Source organism: Ambystoma mexicanum, chromosome 4p (genome assembly GCF_040938575.1).
Source record: "Ambystoma mexicanum isolate Mex_15411 chromosome 4p, UKY_AmexF1_1, whole genome shotgun sequence".
NCBI lineage: Eukaryota > Metazoa > Chordata > Amphibia > Caudata > Ambystomatidae > Ambystoma > Ambystoma mexicanum.
Window position 1 is genome coordinate 762417870 of NC_090927.1, and position 27850 is coordinate 762445719.

Below are 27850 nucleotides of genomic sequence, written 5' to 3' on the forward strand. Positions count from 1 at the left end.
GGTGTTCCGAAAACCTTAATAGTAGAAAAAGGAAAAAAAAAATTAGGGAAAGCGCATGGCATTACAAAGCTTGAGACAGTGGGATTGTGGGGGTAGGGAGCCCTGGAAAGGGCAGATTCAGAAGTACCGCTGTCTGTGTGCCAGTCAGATAGTAGCTGACTTTATTTAACATGTACATATATGGAGGGAACTCTGGATCGGTCTGTCCTTCTTGGTGGGCGCCAAGGAGGGGCAATCTGTTCCTTTGGCCACCCAGCTCCTTTGGACAGGTGTGCAAGGGTGGCCTGTTGACCAGGGACAGCCAGAGGAAAAACTAAGGTTGACAAAAATACGTAAGTAAAGATGGACTGGAAGGAGCCACGGGAAACTCTTAAACTGAACTAAAAGCAGAGAACAAAGACAGTAACACTGAGATACAGTAGAAGGGAATCATTTACAACGTCATGCCACAGAAAAGAAATAAGGCAGTCCAGACAAGGGGATGTTGCATCGACAAAAGTCAGTTGCAGCATCTGACTGTTTGTCGTGCAGGCTGCGTCCGGAAGCTGCTGCATACCCTGGGGGAGACTGGCCTTCTCCAGGTGCCATGTTGGTACAGGTGCCCGAGTCATGCAGTTTCTCATGCGGCCCCTCTTTAACCTCACCGGAACAGTGGTGTCTAGGAGGCAGAGGGGCAGAAAGACACCAGTATCAGAGCCTGATCCGTGAGGAATGGAGCAAACGTACATGCGACTCTCGGACCAGACGGTTCGACACCTTGGACACCAGCTGAGCACATCCAGAGGCTGCCACATTCATCATGCTAGAAAGGACCAAAAGAGACGCCCGCGTCTTGTGAAAGTGGTTGGATGGTAGAACAGATAAGAGTGGTGACTCTGTTGTGGTCCCTATATAAGCAGCTGAATCACTTCTGGGTGTGCATTTGTTGATGTACGGAATGTAAGGTGGAAAATGTCTAAGAGGGTGTGTGAACTCGAACCATAACAAAAATATACATAAACTGCACTACAAAATGAATCCAGTAACGGGTCATTGAGCAAAAACGATTGAAGATAGCAGCAAACTTTAAAAAAAATGGTGTTATCAATTAATATGCAGATACTTTTAAAAAATATATTTTGAAACCACCAGGGGGCACGGACCAAGATGGCCATGTAGGGACCGAGCTCTGCCATACACAGTCAGTAGGCAGAGATATCGGCTTCCCCCTGGGTACAGGAGAGGTGCATTTCTGAGCTTCCTGGGGAGCGGGGAGTAGCGGTTTCCCCTGAGAGCTGAACGCCATGGTAGAGGTTGCCTTTGGTTGCGGTGCATGCAATCCGGCCCATGCGGAGTATGGAGTGACACAGGAGCCCCCAGGCAGTGGAAATACCTGGAGGAAGGTGGCCGTGATGCTCTGCCCCCTTCCCTAGGCGCCATTTGGTGCGGCGATGAGGCCCGGGTGTGTAGGGCTGAAAGGACTCTTGGCTGGGGGGCCGCCATGGAGCGGTGCTGAACTCTGTCCCACGGCGGGACGACAAACATCCAGGCCGCATTGGGCTCAGGAATCAAGAAGCGACCCTGGGCCCATTGGGTGAAAATATATTAGGAGTTGAACCCCAGCCAGCAGGGTCGAAGGTCGGCCCTAGAGGGCCTGGCCAGGAGGAGATCCGAGTGTGAGGCTAGTAACGACCCACTGCCTGGGCCAGAAGCCATCTGAGACTCCTGGTGGGCCTACTCACAGTGACATCCAGGAGGAGATTGGGCAACCCCATCCGCCCCACCCTTCTGACACAGACCCGGTGGCGCTGGGCCACCAGAACAGCGGCCTGGCCTAGGGTGGACCCGGGTACAGCAGCCAAGCACACAAGAGGCAGGGGTCGGACCCCGGAGTGCAGAGGAGGATAACGTGACGACTGCCCACCCTGCTCCATTGACAGAGTACACGGTACAGTGCAGCCCGCGCTTTGGACCTGGAGGTTAGTGCTTCTCTGGGGACAACCAGCTTGGTGAGGCACGAGGGGCCCATGCCCTGATAAGGCGGTCTGGTGGGGCCGGCAGGAGTGGCTGGTGCCGGATCCCCTGAGAGACAAAAGACTGTTTGGAGGTGGCATGCAGCACAGGGCCCAGGCCAGTATGGAATATTAGAGTCCCCGACTGGCACCAGCCTGAAATAGCCCAGCTGCCCAGGGACCGTCCCGCAGCAGAGGGGTCGGGGATAGCCTCCCTTCAACGATTCAGGAGACTAGGGGAAAGACCCAGGGGACACCCCGGAAGCGAAGGACATCATGGCCAAAGGCAGGGGCGCACCGGCCCCAACTAGAGATGACCTAAAAGACATTTTCCAAGAAATCAAGGCCATTCGAACAGACATCCAGGCATCAATCTGCGATCTTAGGGGACGGGTCGACAAATTCGAAGAAAAAATGGAAGGCATGGAAAATAACCATCTGCAGGTTGACCTTCTAGACACGAAGTACGAGGCGCGGCTCACAGACCTTGAGTCCCGAGAGGAGGACACGCTGCTGAAACTTGACGACCAAACAACTTGTGCATCCTTGGGATAAGAGAACAGAAGGGAGCGACAGCGGGAGATGTTGGGAGGAAGGTGCAAGGCCTGATTAATACAATTTTTATGGCAGATGGTGGGAAGGACGTTCAGCTGGAGTGGGCTCAGAGGTGGAGGTGGAGGAGACAGGGGTCAGAGGTCGATAGTTATCCGCTTCCTAAAATACAAGGAAAAGATGGAGGTCCTCAAAAAAGCCAAGCGTCTGGGCAGCATGCAATTTGAGGAGGGACACAGTCAAGGTGTTCCAGAATCCATCAGGCCTCACCCAGTCCTGGCGCAAAGACTGTTGCCCCATGACACAATGGCTCACGGAGAAGGGCATTATATACTGCTGGTCCTTACCATTTGCGCTGACATTTTAGAGGTGAGAAGTGGACTATCGAATCATCAGTGGCCAGGAGGCGCAACAGGTTTTACATGTCCTGAAGGAGGAGATCTCGAACGAAGACCCCAGATGAGATGCCGGTGGGGCGCTGATAGAATTGAGTCGGGAGGGTAGCTTTCGCACAAAGAGGATACCGGGAGGCAGAAAATACAATAAGCTTAATACTCCCCCAGCAACTAAATAAGGACATAACTTTGCTGAGATGTACTGACTGATGTAGACATAGGCCCTAGGTGGCCTGCAATGTTTAGCAGTATTCAGGGGGGGGGGGGGGGGAGAATTTAGGAGAGACGGTGGGCGAAGCACCAATCGCCCTTGGTGGCACATCACAAGGTGGGCGTCTCAGAGGGAAGATGGTCGACCTTGGGTGAAAGGGATTGGGCGGGGGGGGGGGCAAGAGGGGAGGAGGGAGCTGGGTGGGGAGAAGAAAGTTCCATGCAGAGGGGCAGGGTATATGGGCTCGCAAACGAGAGGTCGCAAGCCCCATTGGTACCACAGGCGACAAGGGGCTGGAGGGGGAAGGGGGAACAGTCCATGAGAAGTTGGATTTCAGGGCCTTATTTGAATCATAGTGGTCGGAACATGCATTCAATCTCCTGAATGGCGCACATGACAACGGGGGCAGGCCGATACACTCAAGGTGGGTGTTAGGGAGAATTCTCTTCTAAGGCTAATTTCCCTTACCCATAGAGTCCCCCAGTAGCGTTGCTGGATTTGAAGGGTTTATTTTTTTTTCTCCTGCTGAGTGAGACCTTTTTCCCACTCTTAGACAGATTGCTAGTGTGTGTTTTAGGCTATCTTGTGTGCTTATGGGCTATGGGGCTGTTCTCACCCTCATAGGAATCATCTTTTTAACATGTGTGTTACACAGCACCCTCAGTGCCGTAACACAGGGGTGTCGTAGCGACCCCCACACAGAGACTCCATACCCTGGGACTGACTACTGTCTCCCAGGGCATGTAAAGTTACCATTGACTTTACTAGTCAATAGTTATGTACAGAACCAGTACAACCCAGCTTACTATGGAAGTACTGGGAAGGGTTAATAGTTTTTCCCTGGTGTTCATATTCGAGGGGGTACCATACAGTCCCTCTCTCCAAAGTTTCTGGCTGGTGGCAGTGGTTACTACCATAAATATTCGACCGCGAATATTTTCCTATGGGATTTTCCCATTGTTTGAGGCTACCACTTTTACTGACAACCTCTAACATACCGCCGGTTTATTTTAATATTAACTTTACTCCGGTAGGTTTTTATTGCCAGATCTTTGATAATATTTCTTTATCGTGTCTTTCTCTGAAATCCTAACCCAGGTTGGGGATCCTTTGTTCGTCCATTTGGCGGGATGCTACACAGAAGCCCTCCTTTCAACGCCACTGAGTCTGGGGTAGACAGAATGTGTGGGAGGGGGAATAGGCACCCTGGACAGGGTTACCTAGGCAACCCAAGACGCACTCTGCCCTGATAGGCTGGGGGGTTATCCTGCCAGGATAGCCACCCCACTGTGCGAGTGACAGCTAGGCTGTATGAATGGGGGTCTTGCTGCATAAAAGCAGGGTCCTGAGGACTGGAGGACAAGACGTTGCCACTGGAACTAAGAAGCCGAAGAGGAGAGAAGCCAAAGACATCTGCAACGACTGAACCACCGGTGAAGCCCTGCTGCAGATCCTCACCACTTTTCTCCAACGACTCGAGAAGATCTTCACCTGCAAGACTCGTCTTCCCTTGAGCTGGTGGGGTCAACCAGTTCGCCAATCGCCTTCCAGGACTTGCCTTGGTCGAATCGCCAGTGCCAAGCACAAGGAGACCAGATAGCCAGGCACTCGTCCACCACGACCGCGATTTAAAGGAGCCTACCTTTTACTCCGTTTTGGCAGCACCGCCGCTGGTTTCATCCCTGGGCAGTGCAGTAACTCAAACCTTCCTCCACGACGAGAGCCTCTCTTCCTTTGCTGGATCTCCCGAACTGCAGGAACTGCCAGGAACTACCGCCACCGCAGGAGCCTCTTCCACTTTCAAGGTACATTGTTCCGCCAGGCCTCCCGTTTCGTTGAGTATTGCTAAAGGTGTTTTAAATCCTTTACTTACCCTCTGGGCTGGCCGCCTTTTCGTCTAACATTATCTTTCTACGTCCAGCAACCGCCTTTTCAATCGTTTAACAAAGACTTGACTGCAGCTACTAGAACATTTTGAAAGTAGGCACTTTGCCTTGTACCACTGACTCTGGCTAAATCTGTTACAACTGCCTTCTCTAGATTGTTTCTCTTCAAGAAATATGTTGGTGCACCTAAACCTCTTATAACCACATTTTCTTCCACTTTATATATTGCTGAAGTGCCGTTTTGCTCGGTTTTCACCAAAGTACTATTGATGCTAAAGTGCTGCCTTGCTTAACTTGTTCACAATCCAATTGTGAAGTGTTGCTGGTGTGTTTAGGAGTCTAAACCTGTATAACCTGTTCTTTCCCTCCCTCTGATGAAATAGTTAGAGTGCCATTTCTGCTTAGTTTACACTGTGCCGTTTTGCTCAGTTTTCACTCTTGCTCAAACTTGTCTACAATTTAAATAGGAAGTTGTGTATACTTTTCTTGACTGTTTTAACTTACTTTAATAATAGTGATTTGTGTGTGAACATCAGAGTGTGTAAAATAAGACAATGCATTACTTACCGTAAAAGCATTTCTGATGGTTGTATCTGCTTAGATTCACATGCCGTGCATAGGTCCGACATCCAGTGGTCACTGCGGAGTATTGCATTTTGTTTTTCGTAGTCGAAAAGGGGACGTCGACAAGGCGTGTCTGTAACACTATCCCTATAGTGACGTGCGTTGTACCCATAATCCCTCACGCGTCGAGGTCCCTCTGTTTGTATTTTTCTGCCGTGAGGGAGCCTTCTAGACGTGAGTGAGTACAGAAAAGAGAGAGATATAGAAAAGGATGTCTATGTTCCTTCCATCCGAGCGGGGAGGAAGGGTGGGCGCATGTGAATCTAAGCAGATACAACCATCAGAAATGCTTTTACGGTAAGTAATGCATTGTCTTCTGATGTTTGTTAATCTGCTTAGAATCACATGCTGTGCATAGACTAGCGAGCAGTACCCGGAGTTGGAGGTGGGTTGTGAGAAGGAACAGTAGAGAAAAGATGTCTTAATACTGCTTGTCCCACCTGGGAATCAGATCTAGAGTGGGCATCTAGACAGTAGTGTTTTGTAAAGGTGTGTACAGAACTCCAGGTTGCCGCTTTGCAGATGGACTCAAGGGGAACATTTGCAATGAATGCTATGGATGCCCCAGTGCCTCGAGTAGAGTGTGCTCTTGGCTTGAAGGGTAGTTCTCTCTTAGCAAGAGTGTAACAGAGAGTGATGCATTGTACAATCCATCTAGATATAGTGGATTTTGAAACTGCATCTCCTTCTCTTCCTGCTGCCACCGAGACAAAGAACTGATTAGTCTTTCTCAGTGGACTAGTTCTTTCCATGTAAAACATGACAGCTCTGCGCACATCAAGTGTATGCAGGCTTTTTTCTCCTAGATTTGAAGGATTTTGAAAGAACGTTGGTAGTTCTATAGACTGGTTGACATGAAATTTGGAGATGAATTTCGGTGTGAACCTTGGGTGTGTGCGTAGAACCACTTTATCCCTGTGAACAAAGGGGTCTAAAACCGAAAGGGCCTGTAGTTCACTTACTCTCCTAATGGAGGTAATAGCGATTAGGAAAGCAGTCTTAAGAGTGAGATCTTTAAGAGTTGCCTTGTGCATGGGTTCAAAGGGTGACCCCATGAGCCTGGTGAGTACCACATTTAGATCCCAGCCAGGAGCAGGGTTTGCTATTGGAGGGTGTATTCTCTTTACCCCTTCCATGAAGGCTTTGATTACTGGGATCTTCCACCACAATACTTTGAGTTGTGAAGTGGTGTAAGCCGAAAGCGCTGCCAGGTGTACTTTAATAGAATTGAATACTAGACCCGAGTCCAGTAAATGGGTCAGGTACAGAATAATTTGTGCGGGAGAGCAGTCAACGGGGTTGATACTCTTCCCTCTACACCAGATGACAAATCTTTTCCATTTGCTAGAATAGCAGTGACGAGTGTTAGGCTTTCTGGCCTCTCTGAGGATGTCCATGCACCTCTGTGGAAGTTGTAAATGTCCAAATTCTATGACCTCAGGAGCCAGGCTGCTAAGTTCATGGTCTGAGGGCATGGGTGCAGTGTTCTGCCCCTGTCTTGTGACAGCATGTTGTACGGGCAGGGCAGTTTCACTGGAGGAGATAGAGACATCTTCAACAAGTGAGCGAACCATGGCTGTCGGGCCCACATAGGGGCCACCAGTATCATGGTAACTTGTTCCTGGTGCATCTTGTGCACTATCTTGTTGAGAAGGGGAGTCGGGGGGGAAAAGCGTAAACAAATTTCCCTGACCATGGAATCGATAGACCGTTCCCCTTGGACTGGTTCTGGGGGTACCTGGAGGCGTAATCTTGGCATTGAGAGTTTTCCAGAGTTGCGAACAGGTCTATTTCTGGGAAACCCCACTGTGTGAAGACGTCGAAGACGATGTCTTCTTGAAACCGCCATTCGTACTCTACGGGCAGGGGGAAGTCTCTGCTGAGTTTGTCTGCTAGCAGATTGAGTTCCCCTGGTACATGTTGTGATAGTAGGAACATGTGTTTGAGAGCCCACTTCCAGATGTTCTGGGACAGCTTGGACAGTCCTGGAGAGTGAGTGCCCCCTTGCTTGTTGAGGTAGTACATGGCTGTGGTGCTGTCTGTGAGGAACATCACTGTCTTTCCTTGTAGGTGTTCCTGAAAGGCTTTCAGTGCTTTGAACACCGCTAGTAGTTCCAGCAGGTTTATATGCTTGGATGCTAAGCTCGGAGTCCACGCTCCGTGAGCAGTCTGATGGGATGGGTGAGCCCCCCATCCTGTAAGGGATGCGTCTGTGGTTAGAGTGGCTTCCACTGCGGGTGTGGCAAAAGTTTTCCCTAATAACAGGTTTTCTTTTGTCCACCACCGTAGCGAGAGAACTAAGGCCTGCGAGACCACCACTAGATCGTCCCATTGTCCGCTGGCCTGACACCACTGGCTGTTGAGCCACTCTTGCATTGGGCGGAGGCGCGCGTGAGGTACCAAATAAATACATGACGCCATCATCCCTAGCAAGCGCATTGCTTTGCGTACCGTCACCGCTCGACCTGCCACATAATGGGGGATCTGAAACAGCATGTTTTGGACCCTCTCGTTGGAGGGGAAGACGAGGCCGTCCTTTGTTCGAATTAGAGCCCCTAGGAATTGTTTGATTTGGCTGGGGTCTAAGCTGGACTTCTTTTCGTTGATGGAGAAGCCCAGTTGGAACAAAAGGTCTACAGTCTTTTAGGTATTGGAGAAGCATGTTTCGTAAGAATCCCCTGTTATGAGCCAGTCGTCGAGGTAAGGGTATACCGGGATGGATAACCTGCGCAGGTGGGCCGCTGCCACTGCCAGTACCTTCGTGAATACCCTTGGTGCAGATGCTATCCCGAAGGGTAGTACTCTGAACTGGTAGTGTTTGTTCTCTATCTTGAACCTGCGGTATTTTCTGTGCGCTGGCAACATTAAAATATGAAAGTATGCATCTTTCATGTCCAGTGTTGTCATGTAATCCCCTTGTGATAACAGTGGGATTCCTTCCTGCAAGGTCACCATACGAAACTTTTGGGGTTTGACAAACTTGTTCGCTGGGCGCAGATCTAATACAGGGCGCATGGTTAAGTCCTTTTTGGGTACAAGGAAGTACACTGAATAAATACCTTCTGTTACCTGAGATAGGGGGACAGCCTCTATAGCTTCTTTTTTCAGTAGCTCTTCTACTTCTTGAAGAAGAATGGTGAGGTGTTCCGGTGTCATGCGTCGGTTCCGGGGGGGGTCTGTACTTCGGGGAACCGTTGAATTCGATGCAGTATCCGTGGGCTATGGTGGATAATACCCAGCGGTCTGACGATATTCCCTCCCATGCTGAAAGGAACGATGTTAGCCGGCCCCCGACCGGTGATGCATGGGAGGGGACCCGAATCTTCGGGTCATTTGTTGGTATTGGGGCGTGGACCCTTTGGGGCTGGAGCCGCGACCTCTTCCTCTGCCACGGCGTTGGCCTCTTTGACAGAACTGGGTGTTGTTACCCTGGTTAGAGGGCCAGTTGGTAGCAGAGTAAAATTGCTGTTGGTTTTGCTGCTGGCGTTGGCCACGAAAGGAGCGTCTATTGCCATAGCCGCGTCTGTTAGGGGGCCTAGAAATTTGGTCAAGAGTTTTGATGGTATCAAACTCTTTCTTCGCATGTTCTAGGGCCTCATCAACTGCTTTCCCAAACAGATGTGTTTGTTCTATGGGCTTATTTATCAGGGAAGCCTGGGTTTCCGGTTTAAATCCCGAATTGCGCAGCCAGACATGGCGTTTGAGAAGTATTCCCTGAACCAAGGAACGGCCAGCCGTAGCCGTCTCTGCGGCATCTAAGGAGTTCTTTACGATGCCCTGGTTTACAAGAGTTCCCTCTGAGATTGTAGCTAACAGGCGTGAACGCAGGGGTTCTGGTGCGTCCTCTGCTTCGCTGCGCAGCTTGCTCCACTGTGCATCTGCGTAGCTAGCTAGTAGGGAATTGTTATTTGCAATCCTAGTTGAAAAGGCGGCGGACGTCGTGATTCTCTTCCCAAGTGCATAGAGCTTTTTGCCCTCTTTGTCAGGTGGTGCCTCACTAGTGGATAGTGGTACCCCTGCTCTTTTCCTTGTATTAGTAACTACGAGGGAGTCCGTAATAGAATGGCCTCTGATGTACAAAGGGTCAGAGGGCGAAGGGCTGAAGAGCTTTTCTATCCGAGAGTTGACCCCTCTGACTAAGGCAGGATTGGAAAGGGAAGGAGTTATTCTTCTCTTTATAGAAGCCAGGAGCGGAATAGACTGACTAACAGGGGCTTTTTCTTTAATAACTTTCTCTACAAAGTCTATGTCAGGAAGAGTCTCCCCTGTGTCTATTTCAAAATATACGCTGCTGCCTTGCGCAATAGTGCATTAAGTGAAGGTTGGTTATCTATGGGAGAGGTGTTTCCAATAGATGAATCCTTGGGAGGAGAAGGGTGAAAGACATCAGGGTCTGAGTGCACTGATGGGGATTGCCAAGGCTGCACTGATGGGGATTGCCAGGGCTGCAAGGTAGCTGCATCTTCTTCGAAAGCTCCTGCACTAGTGTAAGGATCTTCTTCAAACCCCTCTTTCTCATGTTCTTCCTCTCCACCCAGACACTCATCTTCCTGGAGGTATTGCTCCTCTTCAGTGAGGTCATATACGTCTGTAGAAGGGGGAAACAGCCTAGGAATCTTGACCCTAGGGTCATCCTGGGGCCATTCTCTTGGTCTTTTGGGTGTGGGTGGGTTTTGGTTTCCCAGAAACCTTTCCATTTTCTCCATACAAGAATGGAGTCTTTCAAGGGTCTCATGGGGGACCCCTGAATAGTCTAGAGGGGGGAAATCAGTGTTTTCACCTTCAAAACGCTTAGAACGCTCCCACAACGTCGAAGAAAGGTTTCCGTCGCCCTCTGAAAAGCCCTCCGGTAGTTCTGAAGTGCCCTTAGATGAAGGGGGCAGTTCCTGGCTACTCTTGTGCTTTTTCGGCATTTCCATAGCTTTTTGTGCGGTATTCGACGTTTGTTTCGTCGTCCGCTTACGTTTGTCTTCGGAAACAATTCTCGCCAGGCTCTCGACAACGAGGTTGTCAGTAGAGGACTCTGGTGTCGACGTTGCCTGCGTTACGCGTTGTTCCTCGACGGCCGCTCTATGGAGCGTTACGTCGGATGATTTTGGGGTAGAGCCTGTGTTTGATGAAAGCCCAATCGCTGCTGGCGACTGCGTTTGCGGGTGGGGCTTGAGACCCTTACGGTCTGAGGTAGACGCCGGAGTGCCCTGCGTCCCCTTCGGCGCTGATGGATCCTTCGTCTTTGATGAAGAAGAGCCGTGGGTTGTGTGCTTAGGCCTATGGGGTCTGTGTGCTTCCTTGTCGCCGGGGTGTTCATCCCCATGAGCAGGGCGTGAGCCGAGCCCGTCGGGGCCAGGGACGGACGTCGAGGAGCGCGAGCGCTCTTTCTGGGGGTTAATGACTTCCGTAACGGACGTCGAGTTATCACCCTCCTCGTCACTTTCTGTAACAGCGGCGGCGGGTGAGGAAACTGACTTCGACATAGCGTAGTCCGCCCACCTCTTAACTTTGCGTTCTTTAAGAGTTCTTGGTTTCAAGAGCTTACAGGCCGCGCAGCTGTCCTCCTTATGATCGAGGGGCAAGCAACGATTACAGAGCTTGTGTTTGTCCTTCCAAGTGTATTTGCCCCTACAGCGTAGGCAAAACTTAAAAGGTGTCCTCTCCATAGCTGAGGCCCATAGCTGAGGCAATAATAACTGGTGATAACAACCCCAAGGGAAAGATAGGGGAGAAAGAAAGACATTCTCAAAGAGAAGATAAAAGTTTGAACCCCCACTCTCCCTACTGTATTTTGGTCGGCGAGGCCAGGCCACATGTTCGGCAGCGTCGAAGGATCTCCTCTGTCTCTTCCCCTCCGTCGAAAACTTGCTCGGCGGAGAAACAGCTTCACAGCTAACGTCGAGGGGAGGGATCTTTAACAATATAATAAGTATAATTAAGGACCGAGGTCCGTAGTAAGTATTTGCAATGTCTCTCTAGGAGCTCCGCGTAAGGCGACCAGAAGCTGGGCGGAAAAAAACAATCTGAGGGACCTCGACGCGTGAGGGATTATGGGTACAACGCACGTCACTATAGGGATAGTGTTACAGACACGCCTTGTCGACGTCCCCTTTTCGACTACGAAAAACAAAATGCAATACTCCGCAGTGACCACTGGATGTCGGACCTAGGCACAGCATGTGATTCTAAGCAGATTAACAAACATCAGAAATATATAGATTCTTTTTGATACAAAGCTTTGGTCAGTGTTTCCTTGTTCCATAGTATTGTAGTCCTATTGTGTAAACCCTGAATACTGCTCATCTCCCTCTTGAGACAAGTATGACTGCTTAGCCACAGCTACCAACTAAATCTTTGTGGTACAGACTGATACCAAAGGGGATTTATTGCATATACATGTAGTCTTAATCTTCTGTAGTGCTCCCTAAGTGAACTGCACAGGATTCTGCCTAACAGTGGGGACCTTAAACATCAAGGGCCTGAACTTCCTCACTAACTAACCAATCGCTACTTGGGAGGGAATTCTGCAACAGGGGTCTGGCTATACTGGTGGTACAGGTGACCAGGCTAGCTCGCGGGGAGCAAAGGCGCATACCAGAGGCTCAAATTGGGCAGGTCTTCTGGGCCTCAGGGCCCAGCAAAAAGGTCAGAGTGGGCATCCTCCTCAATCAGAGAACCTGCCTTGGTGAACCGCTGGTCGGGAGGAGGGCGGACGGGAGGGACCTTGCGGTCTCTGGGACCCTGGAGGGAGTTCAGGTGACCCTTGCCACAGTATATTCTCCAAACACGGGACAGTGCCAGCTCTTACAAGAAGTCATGGGGGAAATACTCACCCGAACAGTGGGATTACTTTTGCTGCGGCAGGCATGGGGGATGGGGGGATTTTAACATGTGGCCAGACCGATCCATGGACCACAGTGGTGGCCAGGGCCAAGTTGGATATGGGGAAACACAAACAGAAGGGAGCCGCATTGGTTGTATGACTGATCAGGATTTTACCCCTCCCCCCCCCAGTCCACGGGTACAGAACGAGGACAGATTACTGGTTCGTGCATCAGCAGCATGTTCAAAGGGTTTCCACCAGTGATCTCATTCCCATTAGCTGGTTTGACCAAGACATGGTTGACATGGGCACAGTACTGAGACCTAAAGAATCCCTATGGCAATGTAATGATATCTTACTGAAGGATGTTGCCTTCACTAAGGAAGCGAGGGAGGCGATAAATGACTACTTTCGCTTCAACGAAATGGAGAGACCTTCTGATAAGAGAGGGCGCAGCCAAGAAGAGGGTTAGGACCCACCGGATAGAGAAGCTGAGGAGTGAGATCCGCAGGTTGGAGGCGGTTGAACCGGATAAGCGAGAGAGGGAGGAGGATAATTTTTGAATGGCAAGGGGAAAATTCCAGGAGTCGAAGGAATTGGAATTTGGGTATTATGAGAAGGGGGACAAGGCATACGCCTTGCTTGCGTCAAGGCTCCGGGGGCAGAGGGCTGATAGGTGGGTATCGGTAGTCAAGGACTCCTGGGGGGCGGCTACATTCCACGACAGGGGAAGTTGTGCAGAAATTTGCCAAGTTCTACGAACAATGAGAAGAAAGGGTGGTCAAGGAGGGGGAGTTTGATAGATACCTGAATTGTGTGCCCCTGCCAATTCTCCACGAGAGTAAGGTTACAGAATTAGAAAGACCAATCACACAGGAGGAAGTACCGAGTGCTATTAGCCGACTAAAGATGGGAAAGGTCCCCAGGAACCACAGGTACACGGCAGGGTTTTACAAGGCATTCTCAGACTCCCTGTCTCAGCACATGGCGAAACTGTTCAATAACATCCTGGCTTCGGGGACGGCACCTCCTTCATTTGGTAGGGCGTTATAACTAATACACAAGGCAGTGAGGGTCCCCAAGAGTTGTAAGTCGTACCGCCCCATCTCTATTTTAAACTTCAACACCAAGATCTTTACCAAGGTACTGGCCACGAGAATGGAGGGGTTCATGCCAAAACTGGTCCACTCCGGCCAGGTGTGGTTTATTCACGGCGGCAGGGAGCTGATACACTGCGTAAACCGCTGCTTTTGATGGAGTCTGCAGGGAAGGAAGGAAACAGTATTGGTTGCCTTGGATGCTGAGAAAGCATTTGATCGCATGGACTGGGGTTTCCTCTACAGGTTTGAGGATCAGATCCTGAAGGTAATACTTGCATTGTATGCATCCCTGGGAGCCCGAGTGACAGTTAATGAAAGGCTGTCAAAGCCTTTTAACCTGATGAGGGGCACAAGGCAGGGCCGCCCCCTCTCACCACTCCTGTTAGCGCTCACGATGGAGGTGCTCCCAGAGCGGCTCATGAGGGCCCCTCAGGTGGTGGGGATTAGAGTTGGGGAGAGGGACTTCAAAATCGGGCTTTACACAGACGACGTCCTGCTGCACCTAGTGAACCCAGTGAGTTCAACCCCGGCAGCCCTAGCAATAATTGAGGAATATGGGCTTTTTTCGGGCTTCAAGGTGAATAGAGAAAAGTCAGTCATCTTTCCCTTCTCAGGAGATGACCAGAGGGATGTTCAGGTGCTCTGACCCCTTGGTCTAGAAATCCACCTGGAGAGTATTTGATACCTGGGAGTCAGCTTTGTTAGACCAACTATCCTCCTCTCTTCAATAAATTATTCAGTAGAATGACGAGCTGGGGTAAAGGGCAAATCTTGTGGATGGGCCGGCTTTACACCCTAAAAATGAACATTCTCCCGCGGGTTCTGTATTTGTTTCACATGTTGCCCTTCAGAGCCCCAGAAGCCCTCCTGAGGAGGCCAAGGCCCGGATGCTGCAGTTCTTATGCCAGAACCAGAAACCCAGGCTGGGATAGGACACGTTGATATTGCCAAAAGACAGAGGTGGAGTGGGGCTCCCAGACCGGATGCTATATTACACAGCTGCACAGCTCAGAGCAATGGTAAAACACCTGCGGGAGACAGTGGGTTTACTTGGAAACCCACCATATGCACCCGGCAACGGTGGAGGAATGGCTCAGGGACCCAAGGGGGGCAGCTCCCGGGGAGAATTTGGGAGCACTCGTTTCTGGGGGGCTACTGGGAGGTGTTGAGTAAAGGAGCGAAGATGCGAGAAGTCATCACGTGGCCCTCCCCGATGAGTCATATCTGGGCCCCTCCTGTGCGGGACGAGATACCTGAACCAGAGAGGCAGGGGTGTTGCTAGGTCTGGAAAAGACCCGGGGCTATGCTAATGTCGGGACTGTCAGGACGGGGGGCTAGCTAGCCGTTTGGCTGTAGCTCCTGAGACTCTATCCGGGGCTACCACCAAAAGACCACGGGCTATAGTCCCCTAACCCCCCCCTAGCAACGCCTCTGCAGAGAGGTACCAGGAATTGTTTGAGGCAGGACTGGCTACAATGGGTCAACTCTAGGAACACGGGAGGTTCATAGGGATGCAGGAACTGGAAGCCAGTTAGGCATTGGTAGGTTAGCTGTGCTTCTCCATCTCTGGTGGAAAAGTATTTTCTCTGCAGAGAAATGGAGGGAACGGATTCAGAGGGACCTTACCTGTCTCAAGAAGGTCCTCGATGGACATACGGACATGAAGGGTCTTGCTACTCTAGAGGGCCTTGCTGGAGATGTCGGGCAGAGCAGTGGAGGGACTCCTGCAGAGGCTGGAAAGGGACTTGGGTCTGGACCTGAATGACCACCTCTGGCAACTTATGTGTAGAAGGGCCTTTAAAACCTCAATATCCTGTCAGTACAAACTCCATGGTTTGAAACTACAGCATCGGTGGCAATACAGCCCGGTGCGGCTGCCTAAGATGTTCCCTACAGTGAATCCTCAGTGTTGGCACGGTTGTGGGGACAGAGCCGATTACTGGCACATGTGGTGGGGATGCCCGAAGGTCCAGTTGTATTGGGCGAAGGACTTGGCTTGGATCAAAGACGTGGCAGGGAGGGAATGGGTGATGGACCCAATGTTGTAACTTTTTGGTTTGGATAAGCAAGGGGAACAATGGCACACCCTGCCCTCCATCGTTCACTTTCTGCTACTGGCGACAAGAGCGTGTCTTGCAAGACATTGGAAGAGAAGGGGTCTCCAAACCTTAAAGGAATACAGCAAGGGACATATACCTCATGGTAAAGATCACTGCAGCGATCCATGGAGGAAGCGCAGAGGGGGAATGGCTGCATTTCTTTAACAGTTTTGGGTAGAGACATTGGGTTATGTGTGTAACCAGAATGGTTCGGCTCGGCCCCGGCAGGAGCAACCACAGGACAGACTAGGTTCTAGTTGAATTACATGAAAACTATGTTTGAGTTGTTTGTTTTAGGCCCGAAACTCCACACATAAGGGCAAGTGTTTGAAGGAGGATTGGCGGGTAGGTGTGGGATGGAGGGGGGATAAGAACAAAAGAAGGTTCCAGGGTTTGATGCTTTTGCAGAGGGCTAGCACCCTCCAGTTAGCTTGTACCTTTCTATGTTTCCTTGAAATCAATACAAATTTAATTTACAAAAACAAGAATATATTTTTCAATAATCAATTAAGGCAAACATCGGGCATGAATATGCAAAGACATGACATGACACAAACCCTGAATTGCTTCACAGTACCACAATCTAATGCAAGTACAAAAGCATGCTATGGCAGCCATACATTTCTGCAAGCATCCTAGTTACCTCAATCCATGTGCTGCCCAGCATGCTGTGAAAATACTCTGAAATGGTAGAAAAAAAATACATTTTAATTAAAGTGACAAAAGAATAACGTTCGCATGAAACCTAATCTATAAATACATACCAAGTCTTGCACAGAGAACACACTTGTGACACTGGAACTCCTTTCCATCTTGTGACTGGAGCGTGACATCGCATAGAAATGAGCTACACAAAACAAAAACACAAACTATTACAATGTGAGAATTGCAGGCATATCTAAAAATAAAGACGGCCACGCTTCACAAATGTTTCAGCACATTGTAATTTCTAGTGACAAGCATCTGAATCTAATTTCTCTTCGTAAGTGGTCGTATTTTATTCTTTGAGGCCAGCTTCCAGTCCTTAGAATTAGCTATCGCATGTGATGCACAAGCAAAGAAAAAAGGATCTATACACAACAAAGGTAAAGGAAATAGTTTCTTATAATTAATCGCCATAACATATGCCAGCACCAAGAATACTGCACTATGATTAATTGGTGTGTTGACATAGCAGTAAATCTTACTCCGGTTCTGCGTAGTTCTGCCGTTTTTTATATCGTTGGAAAAAACGCCAGCTGCGGCATTCCCATAGGAGGGTCGGGGGAGGTAACAGAAAGCCGTTATACATTCTGGGGGGTTTAGGGGAGGGTCGCTGAGCAGATACTCTACTATTGGACTGAATAATAAGTTACTTGTCCACAAAGCATTTAAAGAATATAGCCGAACATGTCATCGACATACATTGGGTGTTCAATTTCCAATAAACCGTCATTATCATTAGAAAAAGCTAAACAATTATTGTCTGTACAGTTTTGATACAATCATAAAACAGATACCATTTATTCTGGTAAAGCTTCGGCTTGTTTCCACTTTTCTTGTTGACCACTTTTATTTTTCCATTTTCATATCTTACTCCATCGAGTCTGCAAAATATAAAACAATGGGATTCATGACAAACCTTAACAAGAAACATTTCATAACCGTTGACGAAAAAACGAAACAAATGGAAAATACATTCTTGTTAGTAAACATTAGAAAGCTGTGCCCCACAAGTTGGGTCGGTCTGCGACATAAAATAAGGCCAGGGTACCAATAAAAAGTGGTCCGCGTTGCTAAAATGGCAATGTTTTACTTTTCATGACAAACTCAGTACCACTGAAAGGAGTAGCTTTGGTAAAGTCTGTTGTAAACAGAGCATTTTAAAGTATAGTCGATCAGTAACATTGGTCAAAACGTCCAGCTGAACAGTTCAGCAACTCACCAAACTGGCCCAACTTTCGCATGTATGCCTGTCCCTTACCAGCCCTACGGTAAGTCTGAGCCTCACCATACAGTAGCAGATAGAACTATTCGGAAAATAGAGAAGGTCCAATACTATGACAGGGAAGAGGATTATGAACAGCATTTGCTGCAATGTAATAGTTTCGGTTGGAGCCAGGCACCCACATCCATACCTGTGACACGAGGTAAAAGCGGCATTAAAGCACATATGCAGTTTTACGCCATGGCTGACTCCCTCTAAAGATGGTGGACCACTAACGTAAGGTCACATACAAGTTGCTGCCACGTATGACCCAGTCCTTTACTTAAACGGGTTCCCGGAGGAGAAGTGAGCAGCATCAACGCTGGAAGTGGACAGACTGCAAGCTCTAGTCAACATTAAGGAGGCTTGGACAGAACCTGGAACTCACCCAGGGATGAGGAGGACATTTCATAGAGGCAAGACTAGGTTAAGTTGCTTACCTGAAACTATTGTTCCCCGCATGGGTCTGGCATGGATTAATATGCTCATATGTATTCCCAGTCGTCAGGCTGGGAATCCTCGGTAAAACAAAAAACAGTTTCACTTTCACTTTAAAACTGTATTTCTCCTCTAAACCAATCACTGCACTGTCCTCTGAGTCGTACTTCCCTCATCCAATGACAGTCCTCTCCCTAAGCCCCACCTCTGGCAGCCATCTTCAGATTTGATAAGCACGTAAAGTGGCAGTATGACCAAGAAGAGCCGCAGAGGGGCAGGAGGAAGGGTTTGCATGTGAATCCATGCCCGACCCATGCTGGAGAACAGTAGTTGTCTTTGTGACCAATGTGTAGAGTCCCTTAAACATCTGACTCTATTTTGTCCAAAGTTATGGAGCCTACGAACTCGGCTACTTGGACCTATCATTTGTGAGCGCCAAACATATTGTGCTGACGATTGGTGGAAACTCATGTTTGAGGGGTCCGATCGGAAACTCATGTTTGGCATTGTAACCTTCCAGAAAGAACTAAAAAATCACCTAGTAAGGCATGACCCTTCGGACCATGAGGTTAGGGAACATATGACGCAACTAGTGTCTAGTGCCGATTTGACAACACTATTATTCTTTATGATGAAATACTTGGAACCTGACGAGAGAGAAGAGTGTTCTTTTGTTTTCTTTCTTTGTTACTGCTGTTTTAAAGGTTTGTATAAACCAATCAAAACATTTTTTTAAAATATAGTTACAGTTAAGTAACTTAACCTTCTTCAGCATGGGGTCTGGGATGGATTCACATGCTCACGAATAACGAATACGCAGCATTGCACATTACACAATCACGGGAGGTGGCAAGGCTCAAAAGAAGCAATTAACACTTACCCCTGGAACAAACTCACCTCAAGAAAACAGGTTGCGCAGCACTGCCTGGCCGACTCTGGAATCCTCCCTGGAATGCCCGTTGTTAGGGAGCATTCTCATAAATGATTGATTTCCCTTACCTAAAGAATCCCCCAGCAGCTTTGCTGGATTTCTAGGATTTATTTTTCTCACCTGGTAAGAGTGTGAGCCACCCTTGCATGTGTTTTGCTATGTGTATTTCTACTGTTTGTGTGATCTTGAGCACTGGAGCCTAAACTACTCCATGTGTACCACTTTTTGTGTGTGTTACACAGCACCTTCAGTGCAGTGACACAGGGTTGTCTTTGAGACTTCCCCCCGACTCAATTTTTCTGGGGCTGACTACTGTCCCCCAGAAACAGGTAAAGTTGCCATTAACTTTATATAGTCACTTTAAACCACAGACCCAGTAAACCCCATCTTACATTGAGTATTGGAAAGGGTTAACTCTTATCCCCTTTTGTCTGTGCCTCTTGGAGCCTTGTTTCGCTCCCTTAACATTAAGACTTGGCTGGTGACAGTGGTATCTACCCTAATTTTTCTACCGCGATTATCTTATATAAAGGTGGTAATGTTTTAGGCTATCATATTAGCCTTGAATATGAAACCGCTTGACCAAATCCATTTTATTTTGGATCCGGCTGGGTTTATTAGCCATTTCTTTTTGTTAAAGTCTTTCTCGTGTCTTTCTCTGCGTGCCAAACTGGGGATGACTCCTTTGTTCGCTGTCTTTTTGCGGGCTTCTGCACAGAAGCCCTCCTTAAGGCGCCTGATAGTCTAGAGGGCAGGATGTGAGGGAAGGATCTTCGGACCCCTGCCATGGGTTGCCGTAGTAACCCAAGTCGCACTCTTGTCTGATTGGCCAAGGGGACTGGCCTTGCCAGGCCAGCCACCCTGCTCTGTGATTGACAGGCAGGCTGTATGAATGGGGGAAAACTGCATAAAAAGCAGGTCTCTGGGACTGGAAGAGCAGAGTCGCCACTGGAACGAAAGAACCAATGAGGAACTGGAAGAAGAGGACCCCTACCACAACTGAACCGCCCGGTGAAGCTCTGCTGCAGGTCCGAATCTAGAAATCCGACAGAGAAGATCCTCCAGGAAACTTCTTCCCTTGAGCTGGTGGGACCAACCAGTTTGCTCAAACTACAAGCCAGGACCCCTCCTCTGGTCGAATTCGCTGTACAGAGCTACAGTGGGCCGGATAGCCAGGAAGGTCGGACCCTGCTTGGGTTTTAAGGAGCACACCTTTTATTCGTCGTTTGGCGCTGCTGCTGGTTTCTTGCCTGGGTAGTGCAGGACCCTCCAGTCTTCCTACTTCTGATCAGTACGACAGTCGCTTCAGGAACCGTGAGCCTGCATGACCTACCAGGAACGTCTGCCTCAGCTACAGCCCCCTCTCTGTTTTAAGGTACTGTGCAAATCAGGTTGTGCGTTTCGCTCAGCCGCGGTGAAAGTTTTTGAAATCTTGGCTTGTCCTTCTCTTTGAACCATCTTTTTTTACCAACCAACCTCGTCTGGAATCTGTGCCACGAACTTTACCGCAAACTACATGAAACTATCATCTTGAGCAAAAGACTTTTGAACCATTGACTTTGGCCATAAGCCTTTTCTATCTGATTTTAACCTTGTAGTCTCTCTCGTTCAATTGCCCTGATTACTTACCTGTTGGTTTGACCTAATTACTGCTAACTTTGTCTTTCCCTCCCTTTTAAATTGCTGGAGTGCCATTTTGCTCCCACTTCATTTTGCGAGTTCAACTTGTCTGGAATTTAAGGGAAGTGGTGTGGTGTATTTATGATTGTGATTTCTTAACTTGCTTAGAAAGGTGAACTCTTATATAACCGATAAGTAAATAAATATATATTCTTTTACTTATAAACCTTCAGTCAGTGTTTTCCTGAATCATAGTAATTGCTGTCCTTTGTGTAACTATCTTGTACTGCTCACTTACTCTTGAGATAAGTCTGGCTGCTCCGCTACTGCTACCACTATAACTGTGTAGTACAGGCTTGTAACAAAGGTGAAATTGTACTGTCACTTGTAGTCTTAATTGTGTGTAGTGTTCCCAAAGGGTACTGCAGATCATTCTGCCTAACACCAGTCGAAGAAGTAGAACTTTGTGAAGGTATGCGTGGACCACCATGTCACAGCCCTGCAGATGTCTAGCAGGGGCACACCCAAAAGGAACGCAGTCGTTGCAACAATCGCTCTGGTGGAGTGGGCTCTCAGATGGCCCAGCAGAGGTCGGCTAGCCAGCCGAAGACAGTGCATGATGCAGCCAGAGAGCCCTCCTGAGATGGAAGCCTTGGACACGGCCTTCCCATGATTGACGGGTCCAAAGTCCACAAACAATTGAGAAGTCTTCCCGAAAACGCATTGTGCCTGCCACGTAGAACTTCAAGGCACAAGCAATATCCAGCGAATGCAACGTCCTCTCTGCCGGCGATGAAGGTTTCAGGAAGAAAATAGTCAAAACCAAAGGCTCGTTGAGGTGGAAGCACAACCGGATCTTCGGCATGGAAGAGGAGTGCGTACGTAGCACCACCCTCGATTCGAGGACAGTCAGATACGGCTGCTTGCAAGTCAGGGCCTCTATCTCACCCACTTGTCTGGCTGAGGCGATAGCCACATGAAACACAGACTTCCACGAGAGAAACTTGAGTAGGGCCTGATGCATGGGTTCGAAGGGGACCCCCATGAGTCTTGTCAGGACTACGTTGAGTTCCCATGCCACGGCAGGCCCCTCCACCGGCGGGAAAGATCGAAAAATCCCATTGAGAAACTCCTTGAGGAGTCTGTGGGATCTCAAGGAGGATCTTCCAGGGCATCTGGTGTAGCGCGAGATGGCGGCCAGGTGTACCTTGATGGATGCGTGAGCCAGACCAGCTTTTGCCAAAGAAATCAAGTATAGCAGAATCTGTGGGGCTGTGACTCTCAGAGGGGTAATCTTCTGCGACTGGCACCAAGTAGAGAAATGCTTCCACTTATGGCCGTAGCACTTAAGTTTCGACGACGCCATGGCTTTGGCGAGGACCTCCCTGCAGTCCACTGGCAGCTCAACCTCCAAACTCTAAGGCTGCAGGAGCCATGCCTTCAGGTTCAGAGATCCTGGGTCGTGATGAATGATTGCACCTCTCTCTCTGTGGAGCAGATCCCGCAGTACCGGCAACTTGACTGGACCCGGCACCGACAGGCTGAGTAGGTCCGGATACTAAATCTGCCTCGGCCACGCCAGAGCGATGAGTATCATCTTGCACCAACACTGTCTGAGTGGGTTGATCACACGTAGCAGGAGAAAAAGCAGAGGAAAAGCGCACAGAAACAGACCTTCCCACGGGAAGGAGAAAGGAGAACACATCCCCCATGGTCCTCGGTTGGAGGAATCTGCTGGCAAACTTCTGGCACTTTGAGGTTGCTGCCATGGCTAACAGATTGATCGGAGGTCTGCCCCATTTGACGAACAGACGGTCCACCTGATCCTGACGAAGTTCCCACTCGTGACAGGAGTTCCCCGATGAGGGATTCGACAATGGTGTTCTTGACACCTGCTAGGTGTAACGGGTCAGGGAAAATCCCCTGTCCAATGGCCCATTGCCACAAGTCCTGAGCTTCATTGGAGAGCACTGGGGATCGCGTGCCCCCTTGCTTCCGGATGTATAACATGGTGGTGGTGTTGTCTGTGAAGATCCTCACCACCTTGCCTCTCAGACAGTAGGAAAGACTGGAGGGCCCAGAACACAGCCCTTAGCTCCAAGATGCTGATGTGCAGATCCTTCTCCTCTGTAAGCCTCTTCGTGTAGATGTCTGGTGTGAGCTCCCCAACATTCCAGAGGGGCATTTGTGGTGACCGTCTCCTGGTATGGCAGGGTTTGAAATCCCATCCTTTGGGTGATGTGGGAGCGTAACACCCCCACCACTCTATCGCCCACCGGAACTCCTTGTTGAGGGAGATCTTGTACCCAACGTGCATCAAAAAATTACTGTAGGGGTCACATCTGCAACCTGCAGACGGACAAGGTAAATGCAGGACGACATCATGTCCAGCAACGACTTGATGGCCCAAACCGTGACCGTCTTCACTGACGACAGTTGCTGCACTTTCCCCTGAATGGTTGCTAGCCTCTCCTCCGAGGGGGATGCTAGGCAAGCCACTGTGCTGAGTCTGGCACTGAGGAACAGTGCGTTCCGCGATGGCGTTAAGCAGGATTTCAGATAGTTTACGGAGAACCCCAGTTCCGTCAGTAGCCAGGCGGTCTTCTTCGTGTGCTCGTCGGCTAGTTCCCAGGAGCGGGCGCGCATCAGCCAATCGAAAGATTTCATTTATGTGCAATTTTACCTCCATTTATTGACACCCCCCCAAACATTTTGCTTTTGTGTGGCTATCGTAACCTGACTATTTCAGTGAAGCCCAGCCTTCAGCTGAACTCCCCTGGGCTTTTGCTCGCTTGTTATGGGGTACTCGGAAACATAGTTTCCCTTAGTCTTTGACTATGTTGGCATTTCTTGGTAACTTTTTAACAGTGCACAATGTACCTTCCAGTACCGTGCGCTGGGTCCTTTTTTGTTTTATGGCCCTAGACACCCTTAAATGATTTTCTGGGGATTGTACGAGCGTGCCTGGGACGTGCGGGTGGCAGCAGTTAGTTTTCATTTTTTTTACGGAGTTAAACTGTGTTTACCACGTTTGGCTCAAGACTATGGCCAGGTTCAAAAATGGCAGAGCCACAAAGTCTTTTGTTCGGTCCCATGGCCATTTTGTCCCTTGCCTTCATCCAGGTTGAGTAACCTGGGTTTTCCTCATTTGGGCATGCAACCTCCTGCGAAAACCAATCTCTTAAGCAGGCTTCTGTCTGTCACGTATGTGTGCCCAGGAAGAGGGCTGGGACGGTCTAGTTCCAATCCACACTACTGGTGCCAGGATGTCTGGAGTGCCTGAAGGACTGAGACCACCGTGGGCCGTGATTGGTCCACGTCTGGGATGCCTGCAAGAGAGCGGATCTTGGAAGTCCTCGATTTTGACGCAAAGCTAATCTTGGATAAGAGAACGGGCTCTGCAGCCATACCAGGTCGATCACCTGTGTTCTCACCGAACTACAGAAGGAGCCAAGTCTCCTACAAAAAGAAACACACTTGTGAAAGCACTGGATATGCTTTGGAAGGTTTTGGCACCCTTTGCCCTCTGCTGTTCCGTTGGACCGCTGCTTTCTTCTTCGATCAAGGCGCTTTGCCCCTTTGGAATAGTGGGAACAACTACTCTCGGGCGTCCCCTGCTTACCCACCGAACGAGCCCCTTTGGAAGTGTTCCTGGGCCATCCAGCGAACTGTTCAGCTCTACCTCAGGGTAACCTGCAGCACCACCGCTGCCTCGAGTGCAAACCAGAGACATGGAACATTGCTTGCTTGTGGTCCCGTGCATTCTCCCGCCAAATTTTGCAGGCCTAGCTCCTCTGGGTCCTGAGTAAGGAGAGTTCATAACGCTGCCCGCATCCACGATTCCCACATCACTGCCTGGTGAGGACGGTCGCTATAATTCCACTGCTGTTCTGCTCGCCTGTGCCCTGAAGCCAGCTGCACTGGACTTTTCTTCATAGCTCCTTCGGAAGCTGAGAAAAGGCAACTGTTCCGTCACTGACAATCCTCTGCCGCTGAGAGCTGGACCACTGCGAAACTGCAGGACTCGAACCTACTATCGACCTCGACTGAACTGGCAAAGTTTGGTCCGGACTGTCCGAGGGTCGGTGAGTACTTGCATAACTTACTGGTGGCCCCCTGGCACAGCCAAGTGTTTTTACACACAAGTATCCCTTAAAGGTATTCGAACTTGGCTGGGTTATCCTGCCTTACCTAGCTATTCTCACCACTTGAATACTGCTTTGCCTTCAAGGGCAGGGTCTACCCGAATGGTGGGAACTTATCCTTCATTGCTTCAAGCCCCTTCCTGACTTGCTAGAACCCTGCAAAGAAGACCTGGTTTTTGTTCATCTGCGCGATCGTGCGTTTTTACGCACAACTGTACTGTTGAGCACAAGGCTCCCATCTTTTGGTTGGACTCGAAAGTTAGGAAATGAACTCTGAAGAATTACCTAATGCCATTCGTATGATAACTTAAACCTCTCTTCCCAAGTTGTGGTTATATTTCAACTGAACTGCATTAGGAAATGTGATATATATATACTGTATAGATTAAGGATTTGTGTGATCATTGTTTTTCTCATTGCTAAAGTTACTTATGTCCATTTGGTCCGGCTGACAATAAATGTATAGATCTTTTTCCATATACACTTGTCTAAGAGTAATTTGTGGTGTGTTTCTGTGGGTGCTCATTGTGGGCGTCCGATCACTCTCACCCCTCCTGAGACTTAGTAGTGACCGCCTGCCAAGCTACCTAGATTGGTCTGGCTTGTCCAGAAGGTTCCCCTGTTTCACTAAACAGAGGGTGGCCTCCTAAAACATCTGCCCACCAGGTCAGAGTTTAGAAATCCATGTCAACAGCTATACATGGGCCCCCACTGGTGCCAGGCATTTTGTGAACACTCTTGGGGCCGACTTTAAGCCGAATGGTAGGGCCTTGAACTGGTAGTGTTGGCCTTGTAACACGAACCGTAGGAACTTCCGATGTTTCCTGTGGATGGGGACATGGAAGTACACATTCTCTAGGTCCAATGACATCAAGAAGTTCCCCTACCTCCAGTGGGCTGAGCACATGTTACAATGTGACCATCCTGAATGTTTGGGACATCAAGAACTTGTTCGGACGGCATAGGTCCAGGATGGGTCTCCAATCCCCCCTTGCCCCCCTTCCCCCGTCTTCTTTCTGACCAGAAATGATCTGAAATGGACTCCGGAGCCATTGGGGAACAAGCTCTTTAGCTCCCCTCATCAACATTTTTGTAACAAGCTCTTTTGCCCCTTTCACGTCAAGCGTGATCTTGTCCTGGAAGCTTCCCGACACTTGTATCCAACGGTCGTCGAGGAACTCCTGTAGTGGGCGCATCCGTAGCCTGCAGAGTCGGAATAGGTAGATGCATGATGCCGAGCAGAGACTTGATGGTCCTCATTGTGGTGACCTTCAGTGCCATTGCACCTTGCCCAAGATGGCCACTATCCTTTCCTCCGACAGAGACGCCAGGCACGACACTGTGTTGAGTCGGGATCCCAGAAACAGCACGTCCTGCGATGGAGTCAAGCAGGCCTTTGCATGGTTCACCGAGAAGCCCAGCTCCGTCAGTAGGCGAACGGTCCTCGCCGTGTGATTGACGGCGATGTCCTTTGATTTGGCCCGGATGAGCCAGTCGTCCAAGTAAGGGTAGACGTGGATCCCCCGCAGTCGCAGCTGCGCCACCACTGGCGCCAGGCACTTGGTGAAAACCCTTGGCGCCGACTTCAATCCAAAGGAAAGGGCCTTGAATTGGTAGTGCTTCCCTTGAACCACGAAGCGCAGAAACTTGCAGTGTCCCTTGTGAACGGGGATGTGGAAGTACGCTTCCTCCAAGTCCAGCGACAACAGAAAGTCTCCCTCTTCGAGCTGCCCCAGCACGTGCTGAAGAGTGACCATCCAGAACTTTTGGGACTTTATGTATTTGTTTAGTCAACCTAGGTCGAGGATGGACCTCCACCCTCCGGTCATACTTTTCACGAGGAAGTACCTCGAGAACTCTGAGCCCCAGAGCCTCTTTGGGACGAGCTCTATCGCGCCTTTCCTTAACGGGAGGGTTGGCAGTAAGAAGAGGAACTCCCGCCGAAACTCTTGGGACTTGCTGCCTGAGGGCCGAAAGGACGGCCTTCGTTGTTGAAGAGTGCCCAAGGCACGCGCCCTGTCCGTTTTTATGGCATGTAGAGACTCATCCATAGCCTTCCCGAACAAATTGTCCCCATTGAAGGGCATGTCCAACACCTTCAACTGAGCGTCCTGACAAAAGTTGGTGGCCTTGAGCCAGCCACGATGACAAACGATGTTGCCCATTCGGCGGAACCCCACGTCGGCAATGTCTGTGGCCACCGTGATGGTGAGATCCAACGCTACTTCGCCTTCCTGCCGAATTCCCAGCACTTCTGACCTCTTGTCGTCGGGGAGGAAGTCCAGGATGGGAGCGTTCTTGAACCACAGCTCCCGGTCGTAGCATGCCACGATGGCGAGGGCGTTGTGGCCTTGATGGTCGTCGCCACAGAATAGATGACCCGTTGTCCCATGGCATCTAACTTCTTGCCCTCGCTGTCTGGAAGAGTGGATGCTGAGGAATTCTTGGCCACCGCTGACACCACAGAGTCCGGAGATGGCCGGGCCCGCAAGCACTTGGGCACAGAGTCTGGCACCCTGTACTTATTATCAAGGCGATCCCTCTTCGCCAGGGCCGTAGAAGCGTTCTTCATGAGAGACAAACCTTTGTCCCAAATGTCATCCAGGAGAGGGACCGATAGGATGGTCTTTCTCTTCGCCTCGTGGTGCCGGTTCTAGAATCCCTACTCCTCTGTAGCGAGCTGGAAGAGTTCCGAAGCTCTGGAGATCAATCGAGTGAAATGAGCCAATTTCGGCCGGCGGAGAGGATCTGGGCGGAGGCGACGGGAGGTCCCCCATCCCACTGGCGTCGTCCGTGCCCGCCGTCGTCGTGTCGGTGTCGTCTCATCTCTCGAGGGGAGAAAAGGGGGCAAAGGGTGGCAAGGTGGTGGCGGGTGTACACTCCTCTTCTTGGCCGGAGGCTCCCCCATTGCTAGTGGGACGGCCGTCGCTGGTGCCGCGGGTGGGGCCGCTGGCAAAATAGTCATCCCTGTCTGTATCTCAGAGACCAGAGTATGCAGTGCAGAAAGAATGTCCACCAAGAGGTATCTAGGAGGTAGTTGAGGCAGGGGTGGCAGCTGGGGTTTGAGGCGGAGTAGGC

The 27850-nt window shown here is 49.8% G+C and overlaps 1 protein-coding gene across 1 annotated transcript in view; it reads right to left on the reverse strand.

Annotated features, from left to right (window-relative positions):
• Positions 1 to 27850, reverse strand: part of IBTK (inhibitor of Bruton tyrosine kinase) — a 1971965-nt gene that overhangs the window by 1191881 nt on the left and 752234 nt on the right. The window contains exons 13-15 of the mRNA XM_069606314.1: positions 17172 to 17258; positions 16437 to 16519; positions 16316 to 16353 (exon numbers count right to left, since the gene is read on the reverse strand). Coding sequence (XP_069462415.1) covers positions 16316 to 16353; positions 16437 to 16519; positions 17172 to 17258 — 208 coding nt within the window. The remainder of the gene's footprint in view (positions 1 to 16315; positions 16354 to 16436; positions 16520 to 17171; positions 17259 to 27850) is intronic.